Source organism: Apteryx mantelli, chromosome 3 (assembly GCF_036417845.1).
Source record: "Apteryx mantelli isolate bAptMan1 chromosome 3, bAptMan1.hap1, whole genome shotgun sequence".
Classification (NCBI taxonomy): Eukaryota; Metazoa; Chordata; class Aves; order Apterygiformes; family Apterygidae; genus Apteryx; species Apteryx mantelli.
In genome coordinates this window covers 66658761-66684961 of record NC_089980.1, presented here as the reverse complement: position 1 = coordinate 66684961, position 26201 = coordinate 66658761, and the positions used below count along the sequence as shown (strand labels likewise).

At 40.0% G+C, this 26201-nt stretch overlaps 2 protein-coding genes across 4 annotated transcripts in view; both read right to left on the bottom strand.

Moving 5' to 3' along the window:
* Positions 1–174, bottom strand: part of MTHFD1L (methylenetetrahydrofolate dehydrogenase (NADP+ dependent) 1 like) — a 166242-nt gene extending 166068 nt beyond the window's left edge. For both annotated transcript variants that reach the window (XR_010883738.1, XM_067293565.1), the window contains exon 1: positions 65–174. Coding sequence is in view for 1 of the 2 variants with exons in the window: in XM_067293565.1 (XP_067149666.1) it covers positions 65–174 (110 nt within the window). In the remaining variant the exon portion in view is untranslated. The remainder of the gene's footprint in view (positions 1–64) is intronic.
* A 295-nt stretch (positions 175–469) lies between these two features.
* PLEKHG1 (pleckstrin homology and RhoGEF domain containing G1) overlaps positions 470–26201 on the bottom strand; it is a 134882-nt gene continuing 109150 nt past the window's right edge. The window contains exons 6-19 of one of the 2 annotated variants that reach the window (XM_013957679.2): positions 21172–21218; positions 20572–20722; positions 19424–19555; positions 16910–17092; positions 16732–16827; positions 16539–16625; positions 14231–14264; positions 12929–13024; positions 11725–11763; positions 11166–11188; positions 10133–10351; positions 8447–8563; positions 5930–7607; positions 470–3646 (exon numbers count right to left, since the gene is read on the bottom strand). In XM_013957679.2, the coding sequence (XP_013813133.1) occupies positions 2547–3646; positions 5930–7607; positions 8447–8563; positions 10133–10351; positions 11166–11188; positions 11725–11763; positions 12929–13024; positions 14231–14264; positions 16539–16625; positions 16732–16827; positions 16910–17092; positions 19424–19555; positions 20572–20722; positions 21172–21218 (4002 nt within the window). In that variant the 3' untranslated portion in view covers positions 470–2546. The remainder of the gene's footprint in view (positions 3647–5929; positions 7608–8446; positions 8564–10132; positions 10352–11165; positions 11189–11724; positions 11764–12928; positions 13025–14230; positions 14265–16538; positions 16626–16731; positions 16828–16909; positions 17093–19423; positions 19556–20571; positions 20723–21171; positions 21219–26201) is intronic. The other variant, XM_067293564.1, reaches the window with a different exon arrangement.

The window sequence follows — 26201 nt, the reverse complement described above, 5'->3', positions numbered from 1 at the left end:
CATCTCCCCCCCCACGCAACGCCGCGGTTGCATCAGCCCCCCACGTGCGCCGCGTCCCGCTCACCGGGCGGCCGCCGCGCCGTCGCCCCGCCGCTCCCCGCACAGCCCCCGGCACCGCCGCGCCCCCGCGGGCACCGGCGCCGCCAGCCAGCGCCGCCGCGCCGCCGCCCGCATCCTCCGCTCCGCCGCGCCGTCGGGGCAGGCCCGGGGCCGCGGCCGGGGCTGGGACACGGGGGAAGGCGGCGCTCTGCGAGCACCGCCCTCCCCCGTGCCCCGGCCCCGGCCCCGGCCCCGGCCCCCGAGCGCAGCCCCTCGGTCATCCCCCAGAACGAAACCCGGCGCTCCGCCCGCCTCTCACCCTGCCCCAAAGCGCCAGACCAAACCAAAACCAAACCAAACCAAGACCCCCCCAAAACAGAACAAAACAAACAAAAAAAAGAAACACCCCAAAACAAAAAAAACTCTGCGTACTCAAAATTTATTAAAAATAGTATGAAATGGTCCCCTGGGAGAAGTTACACGCTAGTAGGACTCCCCCTTTTTTGTCCCCCCCCCCTTCTCTTTTCTCTCAACTCCAACGCTGATGGCGCGAGATGCGAGCTGAACGGGATTCTCTGAACAAATCTAGGCGTGCGCGGGTCAAGCACAGATCTATTCGTATTTACAATACTTTACAAGTTCTATTAAATAAATATGGGCTCCACTAAATCTCGGTGTCTTAAATATGTACAGCATTATTTCTCGGTTGTATTTGACTAGGTGCGGGTCCTATTACAGTGGATGTGCTGACTGTAACAAGTATCATGGTTAGACCGTACAAGCTAATAAGTACAATGACAAACCAACCCTCAAAATAAAAATTCCTAGCCAATGCAAGATAGGTGCAGTAGATAATTTAACCCATTCTAACAAATTCATGTCCTTAAATCTTAATCTAAACAAGTAATTGACTGTACATTGATAACTTCAGGTTTTCCTCATGATAACTGATGTTGTAAATAGTTGGCAGTTCTGGAAGTACAATGCTCTGTAATCTTAGGGGAGTAATACGTTATTACTAAAAATAGTACTTCACTTAAACTCCTGTATTTAGTGATATGTTTAACTCAGTACTGGCTTTATATGCCTAATCTGAAGGATTTAAGCACCAAAAAAGCCAATCACACAAGATGATCAGTGGCTAAGCAGTAGACATATTTAGGCTTTCCTTTAGGTACGCCGTTTTCAAGTAACAAAATCCAAAGCTGTGCAACAAAGACGATAAAAGTAAATGTTTCATACTGTAAAGTCTATTCTTGTTGTAAATGGGAGCATTTACTGTACATACCATTTGCAAAAGAATGGAATGTGTTCTGATCTTTAGCTACTTTTATTGTACATAGATAGGATAAGATTCAGCCCTGGCTGGTTTAGAAAATGCAAATTTTACTTCTCTGTGCTGGGAAGGATCACTTTCTGTTATGGGAGATGCATTCCTTCAGGAAGGCACCTTGTAACTCAACATGTAGTACCACTGAAACACTCTACTGGCCAAACCTGCAGCAGGATTAATGTTTCACCCAAGCATCTCGCCAAGTCCCATTCTCTCTTAGTGTTACTGACTTTGGGAGTTGAACAAATTCCCGACAGGCCACTGCATACAAATTACAATTACTTGGCATATGCACACAGCACGCTTTCCATTGCTGGGCTCTGAGTTACAGATACACAAGTTTTTCTGCCTGTCACAAACACTGCAGTCACAGGAGGCGCAAAACCAGCACTCGGTCTTGCCATCTTCACAAGCAGCAGGGTTCCCCTGCTACTCCCCTGAAACATCCTCCAGACAACGATTGTGTCACATTGACAAATTCACATAGAAAAAGCTGCCACAGCCTGTCCTCTGTCTGTTATGCAGTTATATAAAGTAGAAGAGGCTTCAGATCTGGAGCGATCAGCCTGGCACCATTCACAAGCACTAGGCCTAGATTTTGTTTAAAACATAAGAAGCCTAAAGTAGTGTAGCATATTTAGTATCATATGCATTGGTCCCATAGACTTTGAATCTGTTTATCAAAAAGTAATGTGCAAAAAGTATGTGCGATTGCACACCTAGCATGTTGGTGTGATTACCAGAAATGTGCTCAGAAACCCACAGGCTTAGGAGCAGCCGCTCAACTAAATGCTCTCATATGTAACCAGAGAGTAATCACATGGGTATTTTGGGCACACAGCTGGTTTTCACATAGTAGCACAATTTAAGCATCAAATGCAATATCACCCCTAACAAGAAACTGAGCTGTGGAGAAAAAAGGGAAAAGACATAAAGGTTAAATATGAGATGAGAAGTCCATCTGCATTATAGAGACACCGGACAGTGTACACACCACCTTTTCAACGTTCAGGATTCTAAACCATAAAAAAGATACATTTCACATCTATTTACAATATTACTGGGATACAATGCCTGATTGTGTAATATTTTTGAAATACATGATGCCAGCACTGATTGTACTAGTATATACTTAGTCATGTTAAGGCAGTACAACTAGAAATTACTGAAAGCATCAAGCAAAGCTACTTGAACTCAGACACTGAAACTTTTCCCTTAAAGACTGGACAATATTCTGTTGATTAGGAGATGGTACTCTCCACAGGTAGTCATTCAGTTTATCTGAATCACTATATGCAGTCAGATAGGGCATAAGTGCATGTTTGCTGTTTGGCGACTTTGCCGGAGTACAAGACACAGTTTTGCTACAGAGAGTTTCAGAAGGAGCAGTGTCTCTGTTACTTAATTTAGGATATGATTTCCTTGTTTGGTTCTGGGAAGTCTCCGAGTCAGATCCGTCATCTTCAGATTTGATTTCAACGTAGTCATCATCATCCCCTTCTTCTTCAGTATCTTTGAAATTAGAAAAATAGTTCTGAGTGGCCACCTGTGCAGTCAGAGTGGAGGTCCTGTTTACTCTCAGAACTTTCTGAGAATCCTGCAGAATCATATCTGAATAGTTCTCAGGGATCTGCTTTCTCATGTCAGGCCCTGTACATCCTGGAGCAGTATCTGGTGCTTGATGGCTATCAAATCGGAAGTTCCTATTTGAATGAAGCTTTTTCTTGTCCATTTCATTGGGATAAGTGATTGATTCTCCAGATCTATTGACCACAATTGAGGACGATGACTGTGACCTGCTGTACGCCTGTGGTTTTATATTGCTTGCTCTTCTCCCAAGGGAGTTATAGGTGTGACCTTGATGCAAATTTTCTTTGTTAGGTTGGCTTATAATGGCACTCCACCTCTGCACTGGGACATGCAAACTGTTAGAAATCTGAAGGGATGGCACTGAGCAAACTGATGGCAACTGCCTTGAATTGCTTTTTGTACCAGTTTCTGGATATGAGCTCTTGGCCTTCAGGTCTTGGGATTCAGGCCATGGAGAAAAGTCAGCCAGCTCTCCGTTACTGTACGTAGAATGCAAAAGCCAATCTTCTGCTCTTGAGCATTCACTGGCTAACTGAGAATGGGAAGGAGGTGCAGCCACAGGTGTGGAATACCTTGAGGCTGATGGCTCCTGAGGACTGGACCAGGTTTCCTTTTGGATCTTAGGTGGACTTTCCCTAAAGACAATCTGGTCATAGAGCTGTGAATATTCAGCAATTCTGGCACCTAGAAAAGAGAGAGATTTAGCTTACCAGAGGCAAACAATCCATACAAACAAACTGCATGGAAATTAAAAAACAAAAAAATGCTTTGTATCGGTCAAAAGAAAAGTTTACAGCTGTGTTCACATCTTCAGCCTTACAGTCCACAAAGTAACATGAAATAATGGAGGCTAGAAGAGCCATGCCTCAGTGGCATGTTTGCATTGTTTTCATGATAATACAACACAAAAACAAGAAGCATGAAACATCTTGTGACGGTGAACAATCATGATCAAACACTCAGGAAGTAACATGACAACAGCAGTATCATCAGTAATTGTGGAAGAAAATAAAATACAAATAAAAGGCTACTATAAAATGTGAAACTGTTTGGGTCTTTTTTGCTCCAATATTTCAAAATCACTACAGTATTAGCTTTTCATCTTAAAAGACAAGTATTTCACCCATCTAAACCTGAATCCTACATATATGACACAGGCACAATTATTCTGCCCTGGAGAAAGAAAGAAACTAGATGATCTCCTGAGGCCCTTCCAACCCTATGCCTGTAGATTTGCTTATTGTATCCACTGGTTTTGTTTGATCAAACCATCACTAACATACTTGTGATTGCAGTCTGTTTGCTATCTTGAAGATTGCCTTTTCTCCTGGTCACATTGAGATAAAATCCTTTTGGCTAAACACGGAAAAGCATGTGAAAAAGCATGAAGGAACGTGACTTTTAGCTACCTTTCTGTGTTATCTTTATGCTGGAAAAAGGCAGGAAGTGCTAATGACCTACTTGATCTCTCTTCCTCTTCCTTTCTCTCCTCACCCCCAGGAGTCTGAGAGCCTCAAAGTCAACAATTAAGAGACTCAATCAGGCCTGTAAAGACCTTGGTTTTGGATGGGACTAGTTTTCATCGCAGTATCCTAGGCAGCTGGTTGGGATGTTGCAGATACTTTCAGTCCCCAAAGCCTTCTCCTGCTGGGCAGACACAGACGCACACTGCTCTTCGGGTTTTTTTAATTTCAATACTTGGCTTTCCTAGGCAGGGAAACTGCTCTCAAAGAGCCTACTCAAAAAAAAGAGAGAAGGCAAAAAAAAAGAAAAAAAAAAGAGGAAATAATAAAACAGAGGAAAGGGAATAGGACCACTATTAGGACCAGTAATAGAACTGAGAGAGAGAAGGAAGTGAACATCCTGTGGAAACGCTGGAAATAGGAGACAGGACTATGCCTCAAAGATGCCAGAGGGAGCAGGTTCACAGCTGCCTTCAGGTCACACCAATTCAAGGAAATGCACCCCTGGGCTTCTCCAGAGATGATAAAGAAGCCAAAAATAGTTTTCTGTGAAAACCGGTTAGCTAGGAAACAGTCAAAAGCCTTTTAGGAACCTCTGAAATTTGGTTGAATATCTGCATTCTGGGGAACTTATTCAAATGCTAAATTTTGGAATTTCTCACTGCTTAATTCATGAGAAATTCTGCTACTATGACATGATGGGTGCTGTTTTAATATATTTACTACAACATATGTGACTGCGGCAAAGTACAGCAGGCTGCACAGTATGACGCAATGTAACACAATTCTGATAACGTACTGTTTGTTTTATATCAAAATGGAAGAGAACGTTCTGAAAATGGCCTGGTTAATATGATATTTAGGGACTTTTGAAAACATAAATATCACAAGGCAAGAATGACATGCTAGTGTGTGGAGTCCGTTGGCTCCGCATCTCTTATTTGTTTCAGCTGACTATGGACAGAAATAGCTCCAAAGCCTCAAGTTTCCATCACTTTGCACATTCACTAGAAAGAGTAAAAAGACCAGCTCATTCTTATCTCATCCTATGCCTCATGCTTGCAAGTGTGATGTGGATGGTATCTGAGCAAATCTATACTACTGGTTAGGAGCTAAGTCTACTTGAAAATGCACCTTTTCAGTAAAATTCTGAAGATCACACTATTTGAGGAAATAAAGGCTTTTCTGTAAAGAGGCCAATGATGCTTCAGGCATGATTTCTATTTCCAGCCTAAGCTGAATCTATTCTTCCTGACACTATCCTACTCTTTCTTCTGAATTTTATCAAGTAAGGGCAAGAATTTATTGAGATATAAATGACTATTCATGTTAAAAACAGTCACAGAAAACTCATCTTAGCAATAACACAGGAAATGCAATATTGATATTCAACTAATAGATCAAGGAGCAGAAAATTCATAATCTTTTAATTCAATAAACAAATTTCACTAGAAGTTATTAAAGAAATGAATCTGTATAAAAACAATGCATGTCTTTAACATACCAATAGCCGGACCACCTTGTTTCTTTTCTTCCAGTATGGCAGCGAGATCTTTGTGTTTCAGTTTCTGTTGTCGGCTAGCTGGCTGTTCCTGCTCTGGACTTTTAACTTTCAAAAGCTGGTTAGCCTTCTTAATCTTCTGACTGTATTGCCTTGCCATCATGAAAACTCTGTTCTTTGTTTTATCCACAATATCGAAGTCATTTTCAATGCCCTCTGGATGAGCACTGGAAAGAATGCTATTGGCAGACTCATATGGGCTGTCTACAAAAGGCGTCTCACTGGAAAAGGAAGATCTGTTCAGACTCATAAAAGAGCTGTCCTTGCACGGTGTAGTGTCTTCAAGCCTGAGATTAGCCTCACTCAAGGTGGCAGCCCTGGGCTTCAAAGTTTTAGGGAAAATAGGAGTTTCTGGCAGAGAGAGAGTAGACAGCGAGTATTCTACATCTTTACTCAGTTCAGGTGTACTGCCAGCATGCAGCCTTTCTTGCATATCATCTTTACAAACAGGAAAGGCTGCAAGGAGACGGTCCCTTGTCTTTTCTTCATTCTTCTTGATGTAGTTCTCCAGGTCATTCCAAATCTCATCTACTTCCTCTGAGAGTTTATCTGCTGCAGACTTATGGGAGAGTGAATCGGAGTTGGAGGAGCTATCCACCAAGCTCAAATAGTCATTATCGAGAGGAACACGATGGTAAGGACTTTCATCTTCACTGAACTGGAGACTCTCTTCAGAAACAAACTGCCGTAAATTGTCACAGCATGCAAAGTCTGTTTCCAGGCCCAGAAAACTCCTCCTTTTAGAGCATTTTAGAGGTTTACACTTAAAATTCAATAGTGGTGTTTCTGGAAGCACTATGGTGTCATAGATATTATCTTCGACGATCCTGAGCTCATCCAAACTTGAAGTAGGTGCTTCTCTACTGAGTAGGGCCTCATCTCTACTAGCACAAATGGAGGCCCTGTTTTGATTTGCTGTTCTCTTTTTGGAGGGTGAATCTGAGCTGCATTTGTTTCCAGCCTCATAGAGAGAGTCTCTAGCAGATCTCTGGGGGCCCTGGTCAGTTTCCTCCCTTCTTGTCAGGCCCATCAGCTTTAAGTCTTCATAGCTTATATTGTCATAAACATGTTCAATGCCATCAATGGTCAGCTCTTCTGAAGATTCGGGATAAGCATTCATATTGCTCATCTCTGTTCTTTTCACTTCCCTTCGAGAACTGCGCTGGCCAAGGTCACCAATTTTATACCTTGCACTGCTTGGACATGTGTTGCTTTCACCAGCACTACTGGCTCGTCTAACAACTTTATGATGATTGGAGCTGGAAGCCTCATTTTGATGCCCTACCCCCAAATGCCAGCTGCATGGTCGACCAGAAGGACCCCTCCTTTCTCCACCAACAGCTGAACTGGAGTTGGATGTAGACACTGATGGTACAAACATCTGGTAATCGTCTTCATCATCTTCATTCTCATAAGGTGGTCGTCTGCTGGGAAACAATGCCTGCCTGATCTGATGGTCAGTCCAGATGTTTCTGACAGAAGTAGTACCCCCCAGGATATTCATGATTAATGAGTTGTTCTGGGGGGTGCTAAATTGTCTAGGTGACTGTCTAGCTGAGCAGGAATATGGAAGATCAGTATTCAGTTGGGTCAACTCTTCATCTGAAGGATCTTTGGAGCTCTGCAGAGATTTGAAACATGCAGGTAATGTTAGCCTATTCCCTGCAATAATACAAGGATCCCCACCATTCACAGAAGTGCCATAGTAACCATGGTGTCCTGCAGCATGGAGCCTGGCAGAGATGAGTGGGCAGGCTCCTTGCTGGTGAGCCAAGGAACCAAGGTGGCAGTGCCTGACTTCTGTGCCTCCCAGCCCTTACCATTGCTCAGAATTGATTCTTGGCTTTTAATAACACATTACTTCAAAAGATACTAGCTCATGCTAAAGCATGAGTAATTAAAAGCAAATTTATTTGGCAGGGGTAAGGTTAGTCCTTTTATGCTAACTCTGCTGTTTCACAGTTGGTTTAAGCTAATTGACTCCAGGCTCCTGCCAAAAAATTTTGCTCTCCTCTCTTTCCGCTTGCCTATAATCCAAGCAGAAAGGTATGTTGCACTCTCTAGTACACGTCACTGAAAATCTGATTTTCTTTTTGGAGTGAGTTTTCATCTGGCTCAGCCAGCAGATCTAACACATTGCAAGGCTGCATGCCTGCTAACGGTAACATGAAAGATGCTGTAGATGTACACGGCCAGAGGTTGGGAAAGAGAGGAAAGGATCTTTTGGCTTAAGTTAGTGTTAATTGTTTTTTAGCTTTTTTTTTTTTTCCTTTCAAGAGAATACTCTCTGAAGTACATACAGATATAGACGAGTATCTCAATGATACAAACATTAATGTATGACAGAAATAGAAGTTGCCTTATCTTTCTACCCAGAAAAAAAAAAAAAAAACACACAGATTTCTTTGACATATGTTTGATGGATAGCAAGATAGAAGGGGAAAAAAAAAAAAAAGGTACCTGCATTTCACATTTGTTGAGATTAACACTTCTCCGTTTTTCAACATTTTGAGCAGCTTGACTATTAAGTCTTTTCCTTCCTCCTTTTGCTTTCTGTAGTGAATTTTGTTGTGCTCCCTGTGATTTAAAAGAACAGAGCAAGGGAGGGATATTAAAATTTATAGTTCTTTGTACATCTTTGTTCAAAAGAATTACTAGCTGCTAGAAGAGCAGAGCCAGGTCAGGTATACACACAAAGGATGAAATACTAGTGAGTAGTCAAAGCACTGCTGCAACAATGATTTAGAGCCTAGAAAACTTGCTTTACAATAACCAGTTTAACCAAGTCAATCCATACAGCTTGTCAAAAGGGGAAGAAAGCAGAGTCTGTGTGCAATAACTTAGATGTAGAAAATAAGTGATAGCAAAAGAAGGCAATCACAGAAAAATTCAAATTTTAAAGTTTTTTTTGTTTGTTTTTGAACAGGGAAGGGGATGGATTCACCATCACTTGGAGCCATGAAAACCAAGAAGAGGTCTAAACCAGAAGATATGATGTCATCTAGCTTCCCAGAAAAATACAAAGCCACAACATCACGTTGGGCAGTGTAGGAAGTAATTCAGAGAGAAGGGCATGCATAATAGGAACAGGGCTACATGGTTCCTAATACTAGATTCTAAGAATGCATCATTGCCACATATATGGTTAAACACTAAGCTACTCTTGTACAGTTTTATAGTGGTATTCTTTTGTACTCCCTCATGTCAGGAGGACAGTGAATTACAAGACACTACATTTCACTGATACAAGATACTATTTTACCAAAGATTTACAATTCAAATAATATAATTTCAAAGAGCAATGGTGCAGTGGGCTTCAAGAAAAAATTTGCTAATAGGTTTTGGACAACTTACAAAACAGATCGACCAGAGAAGGATGTCCAAACCCTGTATTCAGATATTCACACCAGCATCTTAGAGAGCTGAGTGTTTATATAAGCATAAACTAAACACAACAAATTGAAGATGTGGATTCTTTAACACACCCACATTTCAAAACTGAAATTTTAGCCTTTCAGAAATAGCATATATGCGGGGAAACATCATGTAGCGTGAGGAAAACTACCACCTGTTCAATGATTGTGCAATAGTAAATGATAAAGATTCTTACTTTCAGAAATCCTATTCACAACAGCTCGTATTAAAGCACACTTACTTCTGTTCACTGCCAACAGATCACCAGTCTAGAAACATCACATCGCATCTTTCACTGTCTGAATCTTAACCTAACATTCAGGTCACTGCTTTTGAGACCCAAGAACCTTGTCTCTGCATTTGGCCTAGAAAGGTCCTAGTTTCTTTCAAAACATCAGCTGGAGGAGCAAGGAAAAACCAGTTGTGCAACAACTGGTTAAAAATAATAAAGCTACTGCTTTCTGTCAAAAGTAGGCCGGAGGCCTATAAAGGACTAAGCAAAATCTGTTTCAGCAGTAGGGGTTTCATATACTCTCATCTGCTGCACAGGGGCTAACTTCACTTCACCTCTGTTACAATGCAAGAGAAAACTATGTGATGAACAAATAACACATCTGTAAGGAGAAGTTGCAAGCAGTTTACTTTTAACACATTCCTGCCTCCTTGCAGTTTTACAGATAAAGTTAATCCCTCTTCCATCCTCCCCAGGATGGAAGGATTTTTTTTTTAAACCTGTTCAGACTCTTCTTCATCATCAGCATCAATCTGTTCTGTAGCAGAATTGTGCAGATTTTCATCTTGATCACTGATGTAGGCTGGCTCAGTGGACTCTTGAAACTGGCTCTCCAGCCCAGGGGGTTCCAGTGAATCCTTCTTCCTTGAACTCAGCAGGGCTTCATTTGATCCCAGTTTGGTGGTTTGAGATAACAGGGCTCCTTCGATACTGATCCGCTTGAAACAACATTGATTAAAAATTACATAGACTATACCATTTTACAGGTTTACATCAAACAAAGTCAAAGCCACCAAATCCCCAAAGCACAGTTTTAGCTACATTCAGTTAGCTGCACTAAATGAGCTGTATAAGGAAAGAATTAAACAGTATTCTTCCATGGAATATAAGGAGCTGGAAAAACAAGGAGGTGAGGAACCTATGGGCTTCAGTGTTAGGCATCCCAGTGAAGTCATATGTAGTGTACCCTGTTCATACATTCTCCCTGCCTTAATTTCCATCCCAACTAAGCCTAGGACCCAAAATTCAACAAGAGTCCTTCAAACTGCATTGGAACTTCATTAAAAATTCTTACGGAAAATGCAGAAATTAGAAGTGCTCAGCTCAGTCTGCTTAAGCTGTATTGGCTTTGCCTGGTTTGTTATATTTTTTATTTATATATATATGTATATCAGAATAAGCTGAAACTCTTACATTCTCATTTAATAAATACAAAGCAAATATCCTTCAAAGAATAAACACCATCTTTACATAGAACTTCTGTGACTGTAGCAGTATTTTAAGTACCCTATAATATTAGGAATTGATTGTGCTGTACTATAAAGTACAGGAATATACAGATCAGTCAAATTCTTTTTATTAGATATTGCTGAAATAGTTAGCTATATTTCTATTGCTTTCATTTTAGTAATCTTATCGGAGACTCTAAACAACATTTATGTTTCTGTTTCCCTTCTTAAAAAAGCAATACAATATCAAAGTCATGTGCCATTTGAATGTGCTAAAATATGAAATGTAAAAAAAGAGGCTTACCTTCTGCATATCTGGATTTATATCTGAAAACACAAATACATTATAAGTGAATACTCAAACTGGTGTCAGTCTATGCCACTGTTCTAATGCTACATTAATATCCCAATTATGAATTCCCAAAAAGGAATTAAATGCAACTGTAATATTCATTTGAGGGTCTCTGATAAAACAGAGACAACATTGGCTTTATGACAGTTCCTCCTAAAGATGTGATTTTGCAACACTTATGTAATATGGATAACTACCCATAGTGACTAAAACACTTAGTGTTCAGTTACCAGTTGCTAGGATGTTTACATGATCAGAACCTAATCATGGAAAAGCAAATATTAGGATATAAATGCTAATTTTGTTTTCTATGCACACAGGTTATTTTTTCCCCAAATATGTACTTAGGGGTCACACTCTACAAGTAGGATATTCCACTTACATAAATCAGCATAGGTCCATTAAATATGACTGAAATAGATAAAGTCACTGGAGAAGAGGATCCGGTGCTTAATTGTTTTGCAAAATATATAAACACTTGGACAACAAAATAGTAGGCAAAATAACTTACCATTTGACTTCAAAACTTTATGGACTCTAGATGAGGGTTCTGAAAAAGACAACGACAGCATTTAAACACTACAGCATCCCAAAGAAAGTTACTGGTATCTTGGCCAACTTTTTATAACACACATACCAAAATTTAACCTCCTGAGCCCATGCAAGACAGCAGGATTTACACTTCTTAATCATCTAGTTTCCTCAGACCCTTGGAAAAAAGGGCTTAATTTGTTGAACCTACAACTGTTCCAAAGGTGCATATGTGTCTTTAACGGAATAGCGGCTCCCCCCTGCCATACGACCACATATGTAAATTTTAATCTCATGTTAAGGTTCTTGCTTTCCAAAGACACAGTCCTCATCTAAGTCATTGCTCTAAATTGCTGGAGATTTCCTATATTCAGATCAGAAATACGTATGAGATACTGGCAGCTTAGCAGTGCTTTAATAGCGTAAGTAGCTCAATGCTACAGAGGAGGCCATTTAATCAGTATTCTGTGGTATTCCTTTTACAGGCAAAACAGCACCAATGGAATCTTTCATCTTAGAAACATAGAGAAGATGCCTGATTAAAACTTGATTGCTTTTCAGAGACAAACTCTGCTATATGATAAATCACTACACCTGTGCTCTCATGAACCTTAAGTCATTCTGCATAAACAATATATTTAAGTAGCTGAAAAAGAGAACAAAGCGACTGCAATGTAATGTCACTCCAACTACACAGACATTTGTAATGGCTTCAGGAGAGAAATAACTGTAATTACGGATGTTTGTTAGAGCTAGGAAAAAGAAAAAGAAGTCAACATTACTACCTGTCAAATCTCCATTTTTCATAAGGCAGACACTTCAGTAAACAGAGATAGTAATCATGTTTTACAATAATCAGGATGGAACCACTTCTGAGATAGTAATTACCAAGGGAAAACGAGTTAGATTTAAATAATTTAACTGGCTTGCTTTGCATTCTTTATCCATCAGAAAGTACCAACTGTTCTCTATGCATCCACCATTAGGAATGCACATCCATGAAATGAAAAGCAAACACTACGTAAAAATCACACAAATAAGAAGATCCTCTACTCGTATCGTGCTCTGTAAAATCTGAGCAGAGTGCAGGGTAAGGACCAATTCCATGTGTCCAACCTCGACCAAGCCCTAAACAATCCTGCTTGTTTTTCTCTTGTCATCTTGATGGAAAGGAGTTTATTCACCTGATTTCCTTCTCACTCGGTGTGGAGTAGTGCCTTCCTTAGGATGGTACGATGATTTCATTTCTCCCTCGGGGCTATAATGGAAGCCTGGATGATCTGCGAGACAAGCAGAGGCATCAGTATAAAACAGGGTGTTATTTTACACGCCTCAGCAGCTCTGTTTGGAGGCTGTGCCGTCTTCCCTTCATGACTCACATAGTGGCACTTCATCAGAGCTCAGTGCAGAATAAGTGAGCAGCGCTGTTGTAGGGTGTTACCGCTTAGCCGTGGAAACACTTCACCCATTTAGTTATGCCTTGCTCTGGATTGCTAACCCAGCAACATTCATGCACAATCGCGTTTAATTGTTAGCCAGTTTCTCAGCAGAGCCTTCCTGACCCATTCCCTGGGACAATAACTATGTAAATAAATAACAACCTCGCTTTACACTGAGCCTTCTTCAGCATTCGTATTTTAAGGTTGTTCTCATTGCCCTGCATAGGGATCGCTGGCGACAGGAAGAGCTAGCATGGCAAGCACCAAGAAAGGCAGCAAAACAAAGACTGAATGGAAGGGATGGCACAGGCGGGACTGGATTCAGATGCAAGACAGCGCCATCATACAGGCCTTCCAATCCGGGCTCCTGGGACACACACATAAATTCATCAGACTTATGGCAACCATAACCCTGCTGGGTCTCAGCATAGAGTTTTCTTGGGGCTGCTTCTTAGGTGCAGTTGCTTTCTGCCATAGCCATGAATTCAGCTACTGCACCTAATTAGATTGCCAGGCGATAGCGGGCAGCCACCCATGCTGCCGCAGGGGCACAGGGCTCCCTTGTTCAACTTCCACATAGGCATACCAGGGGATAAGCAGCCGGCAGCTGCCCTCCCCTTCCTCCAGCTGCAGGCTTTCCAGCATAAGGAAGTCGTAAAAGTGCTCGATGCTTCAAGCTGCATTACTTATTCCTAGCCCTTGAGTGGATCCTGGCCAGAAGGAGCTTTTGCTGCAGAGGTTAGGAAGATCATATGTTTAGTCAGCATGGAATAAGCAAACAGAATGGCCAGTGTTTACAAATGGCCTAATCTGCCTCTTCCTTGCTAACCATGAGACATATCCTGTTGGTTGCAGTTCAGTCAACCCAATGCTTATAGAGTTCCACAAGATCTGCACACAATTATTTTTTTTTGGCTACATCATAATTCAAGGAACATAAGCATGGTCTTCTTGCATCTTAGAGGAAAACAACAGTTATATGTGAAGTGTTAAAAGATATTTTTATTAATTTGTTTTTTAATGAAAGTGGGGAAAAAAAGAACTTACGTATGGCATCCATTTCTAAAATTGCCTGTTTGGCCTGAAAGAGAACAAAAATTGTGCGTGAAGATGTTAAACTACACCTAGAAGGGTAATTATGTTGCACGTTACAGATAGTAGGCAGTTTACATATAGAAAATAGCAAGTTTAATTTTTGATAATAAATACTGTTAGTATTGTTTTTTGTCTCTTTCTGTATACCACATACATACACATGTGGACAAGAAATTTTGCAGGTAATAGTCTACTAGAGTTAACTTTCAGGACATCCTTGGTTGTTCACTGCACACGACAGCTCCACCTTGCTCACCCACTACCATTCTGGCAGTGCAAGGGGAGGAGCGTGCAGCTGGGGCACCTGTTGGGATGAGAAATTTTTAGAGGATGGAGTGATAGGGATCGTTGACTCTGTGAAAATGAGGGGCTGTGCTGAGATAATGCTGCGCACTCTGGCTCTCCTCCACAGGGATACGAACCTCCAGAGAACTCCCATTCAGGCCCAGAATTTAGAGCTGTCCATAAGTCTCACCATATTCTTCTGGGATTGGCACCAAATTGGCCCTACCTTCTGGGAATCACAAATACTTTTAAAGCACGTTGTTCATGATTCATGGAACATTTCCTCCCTGAAAATCACATAGCTTAACTCCTTTATTATTTTGCAGTTCTAAAATAGTTGCCCACCCAATCAGAACCCTCCAAATTATTTCTTTAAGGTTTTTTAAGTACAGGAAAAACTATCACAAGGAAGCAACCTTGCTTCCTTTAAGAGCTTTCCTGAGGAATAGCTATTAAAAAATTTTTTTTATTTGTATAAGATTGAACCTGAATAATAAATCATGATTGCTTAGTTTAACGCATTTCTTAAGACTTCCCACTTATTTTTCCTTATCAGGCATATCAGCCAATAAGTAATAAAATAAAATAGAGTAGCCTAGAGAACCTGCTTGCCTTTCTATAGGCGCAGTTCAGTTGTTTTCCACTAGCTGTCACATGTGGACTACCATTAAATCCCCCCAAACGCTGGGTAGAGGGAAGTACCAAGACTATAAACTACTAGTTTGTCAACATATATGTGCAGACAACTTTAATGATTTATTTGATTAGGCTTTTCCGTTCTTAAATCAAATGATTTTTCAAGCTGCAAACAGCATTATGATATATTTGGGTTATACATTGCTTTTCATGCTTAAACAAATACATTAAGTAGTAATGAGAACCTTGATAAAAAAACTAAATTCATGCTATAGTATTTCTTATTACAATCTAATAAACAGCAACAAGTATTTGCATTGTAAACAGGGATGCTACATAAATATTGTACTGCTGATAAACTCTGATGACACAAAACAATAAGAAAGAGAAGAATTACTAATAGCTACTGCTAGCGCTTTTTTATTCCATAATCCTTTTTGTTGAACTGTTGAAAATATTAGTCAATATTCCATTGTCTATGCCAGTGACAGGTAACATTTTTAGCCATTACAACATAAAACTTGAAAAAAGCGTTAGTGCAAAACCAGAAAAAAATCCTGTTTCCACATGAATCAGTGGCAGTTGTGTCATGGTAGGAGTTAACTAGGATATTGCAAGTGACTCATCATTCTGGAGGTGCAAGGAGTTACAGTGGGAAACATCACCTAGAGGCCCAAGATAGGATTTTTTTTTTTTTTTTTTTTAAAGGACCAGACATGCTAGACATCACAGCTATGAATATGATACTAGCAGGTAACTGAGATCCTAGCAGGTATCTAAAAATCGTTACGAAACTCGCAATTGTGACTCATTTTCCAAAGCTTGCTAGCTATCTCACAGAAAGGGACCAGCTGTCCCAACCTACGGTCCAGGATGGATGCGTGTATTTGTAAAGTGAAGTGTGGGCTGCCAGTGTCTTCACTGCTATGAATCCAAGCTGGATTAAAACTAGCTTGGCAACGCCTACACATGCTGCAATTACTGCATCTCAGTGGTGTGCAGGCAGCAGCTTCAAGCCAAGGTAGGGTCTTCTTACCCTAAAGCTTTCTAGAGTTGCATCTCTGTGATAAATATTTCAGTGGGTAAATCCTAATGGACAGGGATGCTGATAACCCAGGTAAATTCTTCTCCCGTACCAACCCTACTAGGTACTTTTAATGGAACTTTACCATTATTCCTAAAGAAATTTTGAAGACAAAAACCAATGTATTAATCAATCACTGAAGAGATCACCTGGAATCTAATTTGCCATGTATCTTGAAGCTAGTAAATGTGTCTGGATTTACATACACATTCAAGGAGGTATGCTTTTTGTTGTGGATTTTTTTTTTCTTTTTACCTTGGCAGGAATTTTAGCAGGATGATTTTCTAGAATTAATCTCTTCAAGTGAAGAATCCAAAGGCGTTTTTCTTGCTGTGACTTTGCCTGTTAAAAATCGTAGCAACATGAGAAAATTCATTACTGCAATATGTAGGATCAGGAATAGCACACGGCCATCAGGCTATGCACAGGGCAGGGAAGTCTGTCATACCTGGACAGTATGCTGCATCTTGGGATTTTTGTAGTGGAAGACACTAAAGCTAAGTGGTTCCTTTGGTATTACTTCAACAAGCATAAGATTCCCACACTGTAACAGGCAAAAATGTGAGTCATGGAGGGGTTTCAAGGAGATCTGGAGACAGCACATTACAACTTGCTTTCTGACATACCAATATGTGAGCTTTGTATGTAAACATTTCGTCTCTCTTTTTTGTAATAAGCAGCAGCTTGTCAAAGAGGAACAACGTGCGCTCGTTTTTGGCTCGCTGAATGCGGAATGTCCCTTCCAGCACCAGCTCCCCGTAACTCGTGAGGTCTGGTCCTTTCCAGTTAGTGAGTAAACTTTGTATCTCCTGCAACAGATTGAAAAAGAACAACCAAAGTTCATTCCAGATGTCATCTTTATTTAAACGAAGTTTCAAAAAGGTCTGCTGTGGCCGTTCCAAGTCTCCCATATAATGGTGAGCATTGGTCAACAGTATAAAGTCACCACATAAAGGTTAGCAATGGTAAATGGTATAAAGTCACCCCACAAACGTACTGAGGCTGCTAGGTACGGTGCAAACACTGCAGCCAGGTACCTCCAGGACCAACACTAAGCCCGAACTAACATGCTCTCCTAGCATGCTCTGGTTACTTCTGTGTAGACCCAGCAAAGAGCACTGAGCTCCCCAGGGCAGCATGCAGAGAAGCAGCACAAACCCATCTCCCTTGACTTGCGGTGATGGAGAATTAACTCTAAGTCAGCCATCAGTCTCTCATGCCTGCTCCTCTCTCCCACGCTTGTCCCTAAGCAGTCCCTCTTAATGTTTCCCTCCCTCCCTAAGTTGTGTGGTCCCCAACTAGATGAATTGTAATCCTATCTCCATACCTTGTAGACCCATCACAGATGATGTCTCTGGGAGGTACTCAGAAGAGATGTTTCCCAGAAGACTAAAGGACACAGTGATCTGACCAACTGATCATTTGAAGATGCCAAGATTTATTTGTATTGCTAATGTTTTATATACATACCATAGATATTTCTCACCTTATTTATCACTTAAAAAAAAAAAAAAGCTGGAGAAACATGTAAGAACTTTATAAATCTGTGTTACTTTGTTACGACTATTCTTGTTTCCTTCAGTTGCTTGCTTCTTCTGTCACTGGCACAGACATTCGATTTATGCATGGTGCAGCAAGCTCTAAGAGTAGATTGAACCTTAAGTCAGGCAATCTTTAAAAATGTCCATCTGACATTTACCCTGGCTGTGTTAGCAAAGCAGGGCCAAATTTCCTTGTCCTAGGCTGGTCTCTCTAGGACATGACTCTTTAATACCGCATTCAACTACAAAAACTTGTTACTATATTTGAAGCATAAAGCGCACATTGGAAAAAAAAATGCATACAGCAGCATACTTTGGGCTATACACAAGACAGCTAAAAAAAGAATAAACATAAGTAAAAGTTGTATTTGATCAGATCACTCCAGTAACTTGTAAATAAGTGAACATAAAGCACTGACTGATTTCACCACTTTGAGGGAGACTGTGCAGGAACTGCTGCCACAATTCTTGCAGAATTACAGACAAATGGCAGTGTGATAGCTCACAGAAGACCTATCCTTATGACTGCAGAAACAGATTTTACTGTTAAAAGGAGTAACCACAAACATAAACATTTTCCACAACTCCATATATTTGCCAGCTCTGCTCAAGAAATTACGAAATTCACTTATTCAAAAGCCTTTGACCCTCTTTATTGCTAAATATTACTGGTTATGATTATTCAGATTTATAGCAAACTGTTTGTAAAAGATGTTAGTATGTATTTCCAGCAAGATGTGGCAAAGGTTACACTGTTGCAGGCAAGACATTATCAAATGTAACCCTGTTCCCCTATATATAAACAAAAGAATGAGGGCCAATGCACACCATTTATGTTAAAAAGAAATAAAGGAACAAACATGACATAGATTTCAGAAATGGTGTAAGCCTGTTACTTGCTCCTTTTTATATACTAAAAACAATCAGTTTTCTTAAAGCAACAAAAAGGCTGCTGATGAAAATGTAATGTAAAATGGTGATTCACTGGGAAGTTTGAAACAGACTGATGGTTCTGTAAAGATTCTACAAAATAGCTTGCTCTTGATGACAAAAATTACTCGAATAGCTTTTGTTTTTTTCCTCAAGAGTTCCTTCATTTGAAGTGAAGTTAGCCTTTTTCTAAATAGCATATTTCTAGGTTTATACTTTCCGTAAAGCAACTGATAATGAGTCTTCAGTAGCCCAAGAGGAAGGTACTTAAACAAGTAGAAGCCCAAGAAATGTCTCAAAACAAAATTAATCAGCACAAGAGGGAGAAATAGGAAACCACAGGATTTCTGAACAAAGACATGCCCTAGGGTTGTACAGCAGTGGTGTACAACTGAGGGAAAGGAAGAAAGAAAAGTTATCTTATGTTCCAGATTACTGCAAAATAAATGCTTTACAGGATGCTGCTTGTAGGGTAGAGATTTCTGAGATTTTCCTGCAGCAGCTATGACCATGCTTTCTAAGATCAAACAGCCAGAGGCATACTCAACAGGAGCCTAAATTATGACTGACAAAAGATAAAAAGAAAAGATAAACTAAAAAATGCTGATGGCATATTTATTGACAGAAACAGCTCAAAGAAACACCAGTAAAATATCTTTGGGAACTTACTTGAAGCCTGATGGCATGCTCATGTTTCCTCTTCATGTCATTTATATGCCATGCCACTCTCTGCATTGTATCTATGGCATCTAGCACCACATCATAGCCCTCAGTGTCCTTGTCAAGGTGGTTTTCTATTTCCTAAGATAGGAAAAAAAATCCAATTATTTCCAAATAAGTTTTCCAATCAGATATAATACTGACTGTACCTTTATCTGTACTATGTTGTCTTTGCATCAAAATCACACAAATGTGTCATTTCTGCCTTTTTTACTATTGCAGGTTGTTATCAATTTGGTTAACACAAGATGATTGACAAAGCAAAGCCTTTTTAGTCAGTTTAGTACTCATCCAGAAGCTGATGTGAACACAGATGCAAGAAAGAGAGCAAGGCACACTTAAAGAAAGAGACCTTTTCAGACAACATTTAATGGCTTTCTGAAAACACAGAATGTATCTATACGCTTACAAAATACTGATGAAATTAGACTGGGCATTACATTAGAGTTGGAGAGAAGAAAAGCACCAGACATTTTAAATAAAGGTCAGTGTCTTTACACTTCACTAGAACATGACTCTGTAATAGGAAACATATGTGGAAAACGTTAACAATAAAGCAGGAATTTCCGAAACTGTTGCTTAACTCAATTCACTGGCTATGGAAAGAGTTCCCACTTCCTCAATCATTCCTCTCCACAAAAATCTTACCAATCAGGGGTGTTTATATGTATTTATTTCTTCTTTCAGCTACCCCCAGCATTGCAACATGTGGAAAAATACTGTTTCTCATTGGAACAATAAGTTTTTCTACAAAACTGTTTATTCATGACAATAATCTCCCAAACAACTTCAAAATTACAGACCTGCTTAAAAAAACAAAAAAACAAAAAACCCCAACACACACACCTGATTATTTGGACACACAGGCTGATTCAATGCATCTAAAACAATTGTTGTATATCCCCCATTCAGAATGCATGCATATGTTATGAAGTGATGAAGATACAAAGAGTCTCCATATGTAAAAATTGAATACTCACAAAAGTTTAAGTGTCTAAAGAAATACAGAATTGTTCCAACTGCCAAATCTTGTAATAGAGACAGGAAAATAGAAGTCCTGCAGCCCTTAATGGAAGGTATTTCTAATGGATGCTTACATGCAAAAGTAGGTGGTACTTGAGGATTCGCTGGACAGGTTTTAAGAGATAGGAGCCCAGGGGCAAAGAGTGTTGTAGAGCTTCTTGCCGTTCTCTAAAGAACTTGGCCAGCATCTTGTTCCTCATGCACTCTGTTAACACAGCTACTGACCTGAAAATATCAAACATAGATCTTTAGGACACATTGTCTCCACAGGTCTGTAGATAAAGTCAAGAATTGTTTCTGTCTTCCCTTGTAAAAGGGGCAGCAGGTTCCTAATCCAATCATTGCCCCCCCCTTTTTTTTTTTTAAAGTTTTCTTGTGCTTTCAATTACGTTTTCCTTTGACATGCAACCATTCTCTCTTACCAGTGGGAATTACATATCCAGAGCACTGCAAAATGAGACCATCGTGGCAATGAACGACAAGAACAGTCAAAATAAGCCTTCAGATGAGCATTTTTTTGCTTTTCATTGTAAGTTAAGGGAAAAAAAAGTGAACTCCCTGTCCCGCCTCCCAGTTTGTAAGGGGGTGGGGGAGATATTTTTCGAGTGGGCTGAAACTCTCATTACATACACATGCCAAGGGACATATCAAGAAAGGGAACCCAGAATTCCTACCTTGGGTAGTTGGTGCAGTACTGTGTATATATGTGGAAATCTTCACTCTGCATGGGGAGAAAAAGGGTTTCAGATTCAGATTTTGTCAAAACAATACAAAAATTTCAGCATCAAACATTTTTCATTTGGTAATGGAACTTCAGCAGTACTGCTGCTGCTGTTATTCTGATTATCCTCTATCCTCTCCCCTATTGATGGATCATGACCATCTTTGATCACTTCCTTTTCCCATCTCCTGACCACATACCTGAGCTCACACCTCTCTACCTGCCCAGGTAAACAGTCTCTGAAATACCTACCACACTTCAAGTTCCTGCCCTCTTGAGTAAAGTCAAACAAAGCTAATTTTTTCTATGAGCTTTCACATGAAAAGAAATAAACTGCCCAGTTTTCTATATTTCTTTTAATCTTTTTTTCTGCATTTATTCTGCCTTTTTTTACTGATTTGCTGGTATACCTTAAAAACAACTCTGTAGTTCTGTTCAGTGTCTTCAATTCCCACTCAAATCTTTCAATCCCATTTAGATCTAGCTCTTATACCTCTACTTTTTAACTTCTTCTGATTTGCAGGGCCCCTAAAAGTTTGCCTAGGAAGGAAATTTCCAGTGAAACACTGTAGAGCACATTTAAACCCACAGACTGTGGTCACTGGCAGTAGTTATTCTCTTCGGTCACCTTTTGCGGCTCCCTTAGGAGCTGTGTGCACATGACAGGCAGACACCCACTAAATGAGATCAACTTCTTTGAGGACAGGGCAACTTATTCACTTCCCATATTTATGTAATAAAATACAGCAAGAAATAAAGAGTAAGAAATTTAGCTTACAAATCAGATACAAATTGGTGTGAAAAACAAAACAAAACCCCATAACTGAACACTGTGTTACAGTTGCTACACTTGACATGAGAAAGACTGATCTAATGTAATACAGCATTATTGTATGTTCCTTACTTTACATCTTACATAAAAAGATTGCATTTAACATGCTTAGAAGGAGCAGCAGCTAACATATATGTGCAAGACAAAGATGGTGATGTCAAGACATCTTCTGCATTTCCTGATCAATGAATCCTCGCACCATAAACCTATTTATTGAATTTCATTCTAATGAAAGGTCATTCAAGGAGTATGCTCTTTAGGAAAACTTAAAAGAAAGCTGAGGCCCTGTGACATACAGGGAGAGAGGGAGTGAATTTTAAGTACGATTTTAAAGATGGAGTGTCCTTCTGTGGGCTAGGTTTGGGCGTGCAGCTGTGGAGATAAATGGCTTTGTAGAGAGCATCTAAGGTCCTTTAAAACAATCAATGCATCAAAAAAACCCACAAACCACCCCAAAACAAAAAACCACATCACCCTCAAGCAACCAACATGCACATGCCTAGTTTCATCCATGTTAAAGCACACACCTGCAGGCTGGGAGAAGTTTTGTAGCATATGCTCACCATGTGATTTTTGAACTGCTGTGAGTACTTTCACATTTGAGCACAGTCTAAGCATGAAAATTAGAAGCCACAAAAGTGATTTTTTAATTATGACTCTGTGGAAGCAGAAAGTTATTACTGAAAATAGTTTGTAACTAGATGTATGTGTGTTGCCACACTTGCCTGTCACAACAGAATTGCCCACTTAATGCCGATGAGCTTCTTAAGAGTCAGTGCCAGAGTTTCATTTCTTTCTTCCTTGGCCTAAGGTTCGTTCCTAACCATCACCGTTTTATTCTACGCAAGACTCTGGAAACATTCCTCTGTGTTTTAAGTTTCCATCTGCCTATCAACTTCTATTGCAAATGATATGTAATTTCTGCAGCTTGTTGTTGTCCTAAAGACCAAGAAAGCACTTCAGGACTGTGAAGTGTTTCTAAAATCTATTACTTTTTCTTTCCTGAGCCCTAGACTGGTAGGAAACAATTCTCTGGTAGCAAACAAGGCCCCAATCTCCACTTGAAGCATCTTCAAAATGGATTCTGATGTACTGCAACAGCAGCCATGCTCCACGAGGGTTTTTTCTTCTCAGCAGCAGCTCATGAACAGAGAGACCAAATATCTGTTCCCTCACAGAAGGCAACAACGGCTGCACTTCATGCTCTGAGGAGCAATATTATGGGGGAGAGGGCTGGCGCAGGCTAGGGGTTTTGTTTATCGTTGTTGGATTTTTTGGCTATTCATCAGACAGAGCAAGCTCAGTCAGTAATCTTCCACATTTCCACCAGCAGTCTTCTCTTCTCCCCTCATCTTTCTGTGTCTTTCTTGTAAACCACATTGCGCCACTTATTTTTCCAATGAGCAGGTATTTTTAAAGACCACATCTAAATTAGGCGCTGCTCAACATGAGCAAAAGGTACTGCAGTTCATTTCAGCATCTCTTACTGGATTTTAATATCTGCTGTTCTAAAAAAATAACTCAAGCAAACTTCTAATACGCCTTTCTCTGGGAAACTGCAATCCCCATTTGCTCACTGGTGTGCTGTAACCTGCTATCACTTTAAACTGCTCCTATTTTAGGAACCAACTAGTTAAATTTAGTCCTGATATAAATACAGTTAAACAATTAAGCTTAGCCTTTCATGCTTGGGCTAATTTTGCTGTTACTGCTAGTTGTTATGGCGGTTTACGTACGCCCTGTGTCCACACCCAAAGACAATGAGCTTGTGTCATAACCTATTAATGTTCATGCTTGGAACTTACAGCTACAGCTAAAAACCATCTCAGCTCAAACTAAGAATTAACAAACCTCAGGCTGCTGCAGACATTACACCGTGTAATTTTCTTAGGCAATCATTACCAAAGTAGCTAGCGCTCATAATAAATCAGGGTGCTAAAGAGAAAACACTATGATGACATTCAGTATGATGGAAAAGAGTGACTTAATTTATATACACATATAATAGTATAAAGTTTTTGTTTAAGGGATTTTTGGTGTAAATTATAATATATTCCCATGGCTACAATCACAGAATAATGCAATTTATAGAACTACTTCATAAGCAAAGCTCAGAATCAGAAAAAATTTTGTGACAATTTTTATGTATGTGTGTGTATATAGATGCATCTCTCTCTCTCTCTCTCTCTCTCTCTAGAGAGAGGGATACACATTATATATATATATATGCATATATATATTTTTTCAGCTCTTAAATATACTCATGTGATTGTTCTGCTTTTCAAACAAAATGGAAAAGAATATCTGTTGTGAAATTTTAACAACTGAAAGCATTACTTGTAAAACAAACAAGACCAAACATTTTGGGTTTTCAAAAAGGATTAAGCGCGCATTCCCCACAAAGTCAACAGCAAGTCTGAAATCCCCAGAAGCTTTTTCAGAGCCTCTTTCACTTTTTCTTTCTTTTCCTGCCCAAAGTTGAAACTATTTTAAATGAGATTTTTGGTTTTAAATGAATTTTAGCCTAGCTATTAACCGGAACAAACTTTTATTCTCCCCCCAACACATTTCTCATGCCCTCAACCCTTTCAAAAGCTTTAAGAACAGTTTTTCAAACAACCTTGTTTTCTGTAGAGGCAAGACTCAAAAATTTCAAACTGCACCTACCTGTACATTCACTTCATTTCACCACAGTTCATTCATCAGAAACATGAAACTATCAGATTGCATTTAATTTTACTGAGCTATGTAAGCATAACACCAGTAGAAAGTCAATCGCATATATTTTGCCTTCAGAATGAGATTGTTGAGACTCATTCAAACTTATGAAGCTGGTATGAATCAACACCACACGTATTCCTTAGGCCCCAGGAGGATTCATGCGAATATGAGGGCCGAGCATAGAGAGGGTAGCCAATATAGCTGTAAATTTGCATTTCATGACTTAAAAGAATCCTGATCTCTTAGAAACACTGAACATTCAGTACAAGTAGAACCCAAGCAAGTATTTTGTGTAAACTTTTGCAGGTTTATTTCCAAACACAGCTCACCCATACAGTTTAGCAATTATTTTGTTCCCCGCCACCCCCCTGGTCAAAGGATCAGGACTTGATGATAAACAAATCCATTCCACTAATCTAAAATACACCCTATAATTTACACGCCAAAAACTACTTGACTGCTCATCTTAAGACTCAGTAACCAAGCCACACTGTTCAGGACGGTCATTCTCCCACAGACTGCACAGGTACCGAGCACTTCTGCATATTCAGAGAAGGGACTTTCCGTTCTCATGCTCAGCTGATTGTATCTACTTTACGGCTGACTCCACAGAGAGCACTGTACTACTGGGAGCACCAGGGCACAAGCCCTGCAGGCTAAAGCCAATGCTGTGAACTGTGTTCAGAAGAAGCAACAGAAAAGTCAAGACAGAGATGGATTTCATGCATTTCTGTCAATACTTTCAACGCTGTAAGAGAAACCCCAGCTATGCTAATCAGTATTTCTTTGGATAGTCTCATCCTTACTCAGCTTCAAGATCATTATGGTCATTTCAACTCTCTTCAAACCAGGTTTAAAACGATCTCTGCCAGGAGACTGGAATCACTCCAAGTGGGCCCAAAGCTGATATGGCAGAGGGTGCAAAAACTGACACCAATGCCAAGACTTCGTCTGCACTGACTACGAGTCACCCTGAAGAGCAAAGCCAAGCACAAGAAAATACCAGCTATACTTAGCTTGTCCTCTATTGCTGAATCAATTCACTTTGCATCTCCTACACATGAAGTGAAATGCCAAACACATGGCTACATCCCTGATCTTCTCTCAACTCCTGGTGCACTGTGCTTTTTTATAGTCATAAAAGGTGCTTTTAAAGAAAATGGAGACAAAAGCTGAGCCACAGCATAAGCTGAAGCCAGTTGCCTGGATCTCCTCTTCGTTAAAGAGATGCTAGATTAGAAGTAATTCTCCCTTCCCCCATGTTTAAGCTGTTGGTTTGTGTTTCAGAAAACATATGTTCTGAATTTCTGGGGTGCCGAGTGAGAAGAGCAACTGCCAAAATTAAGCTTTCCTCTACAACTCCTCGCTGAAATGTAAATGTGTGGAATACTGAAGTCAATCTTCTAATTAACACTGGCATCATTACAATG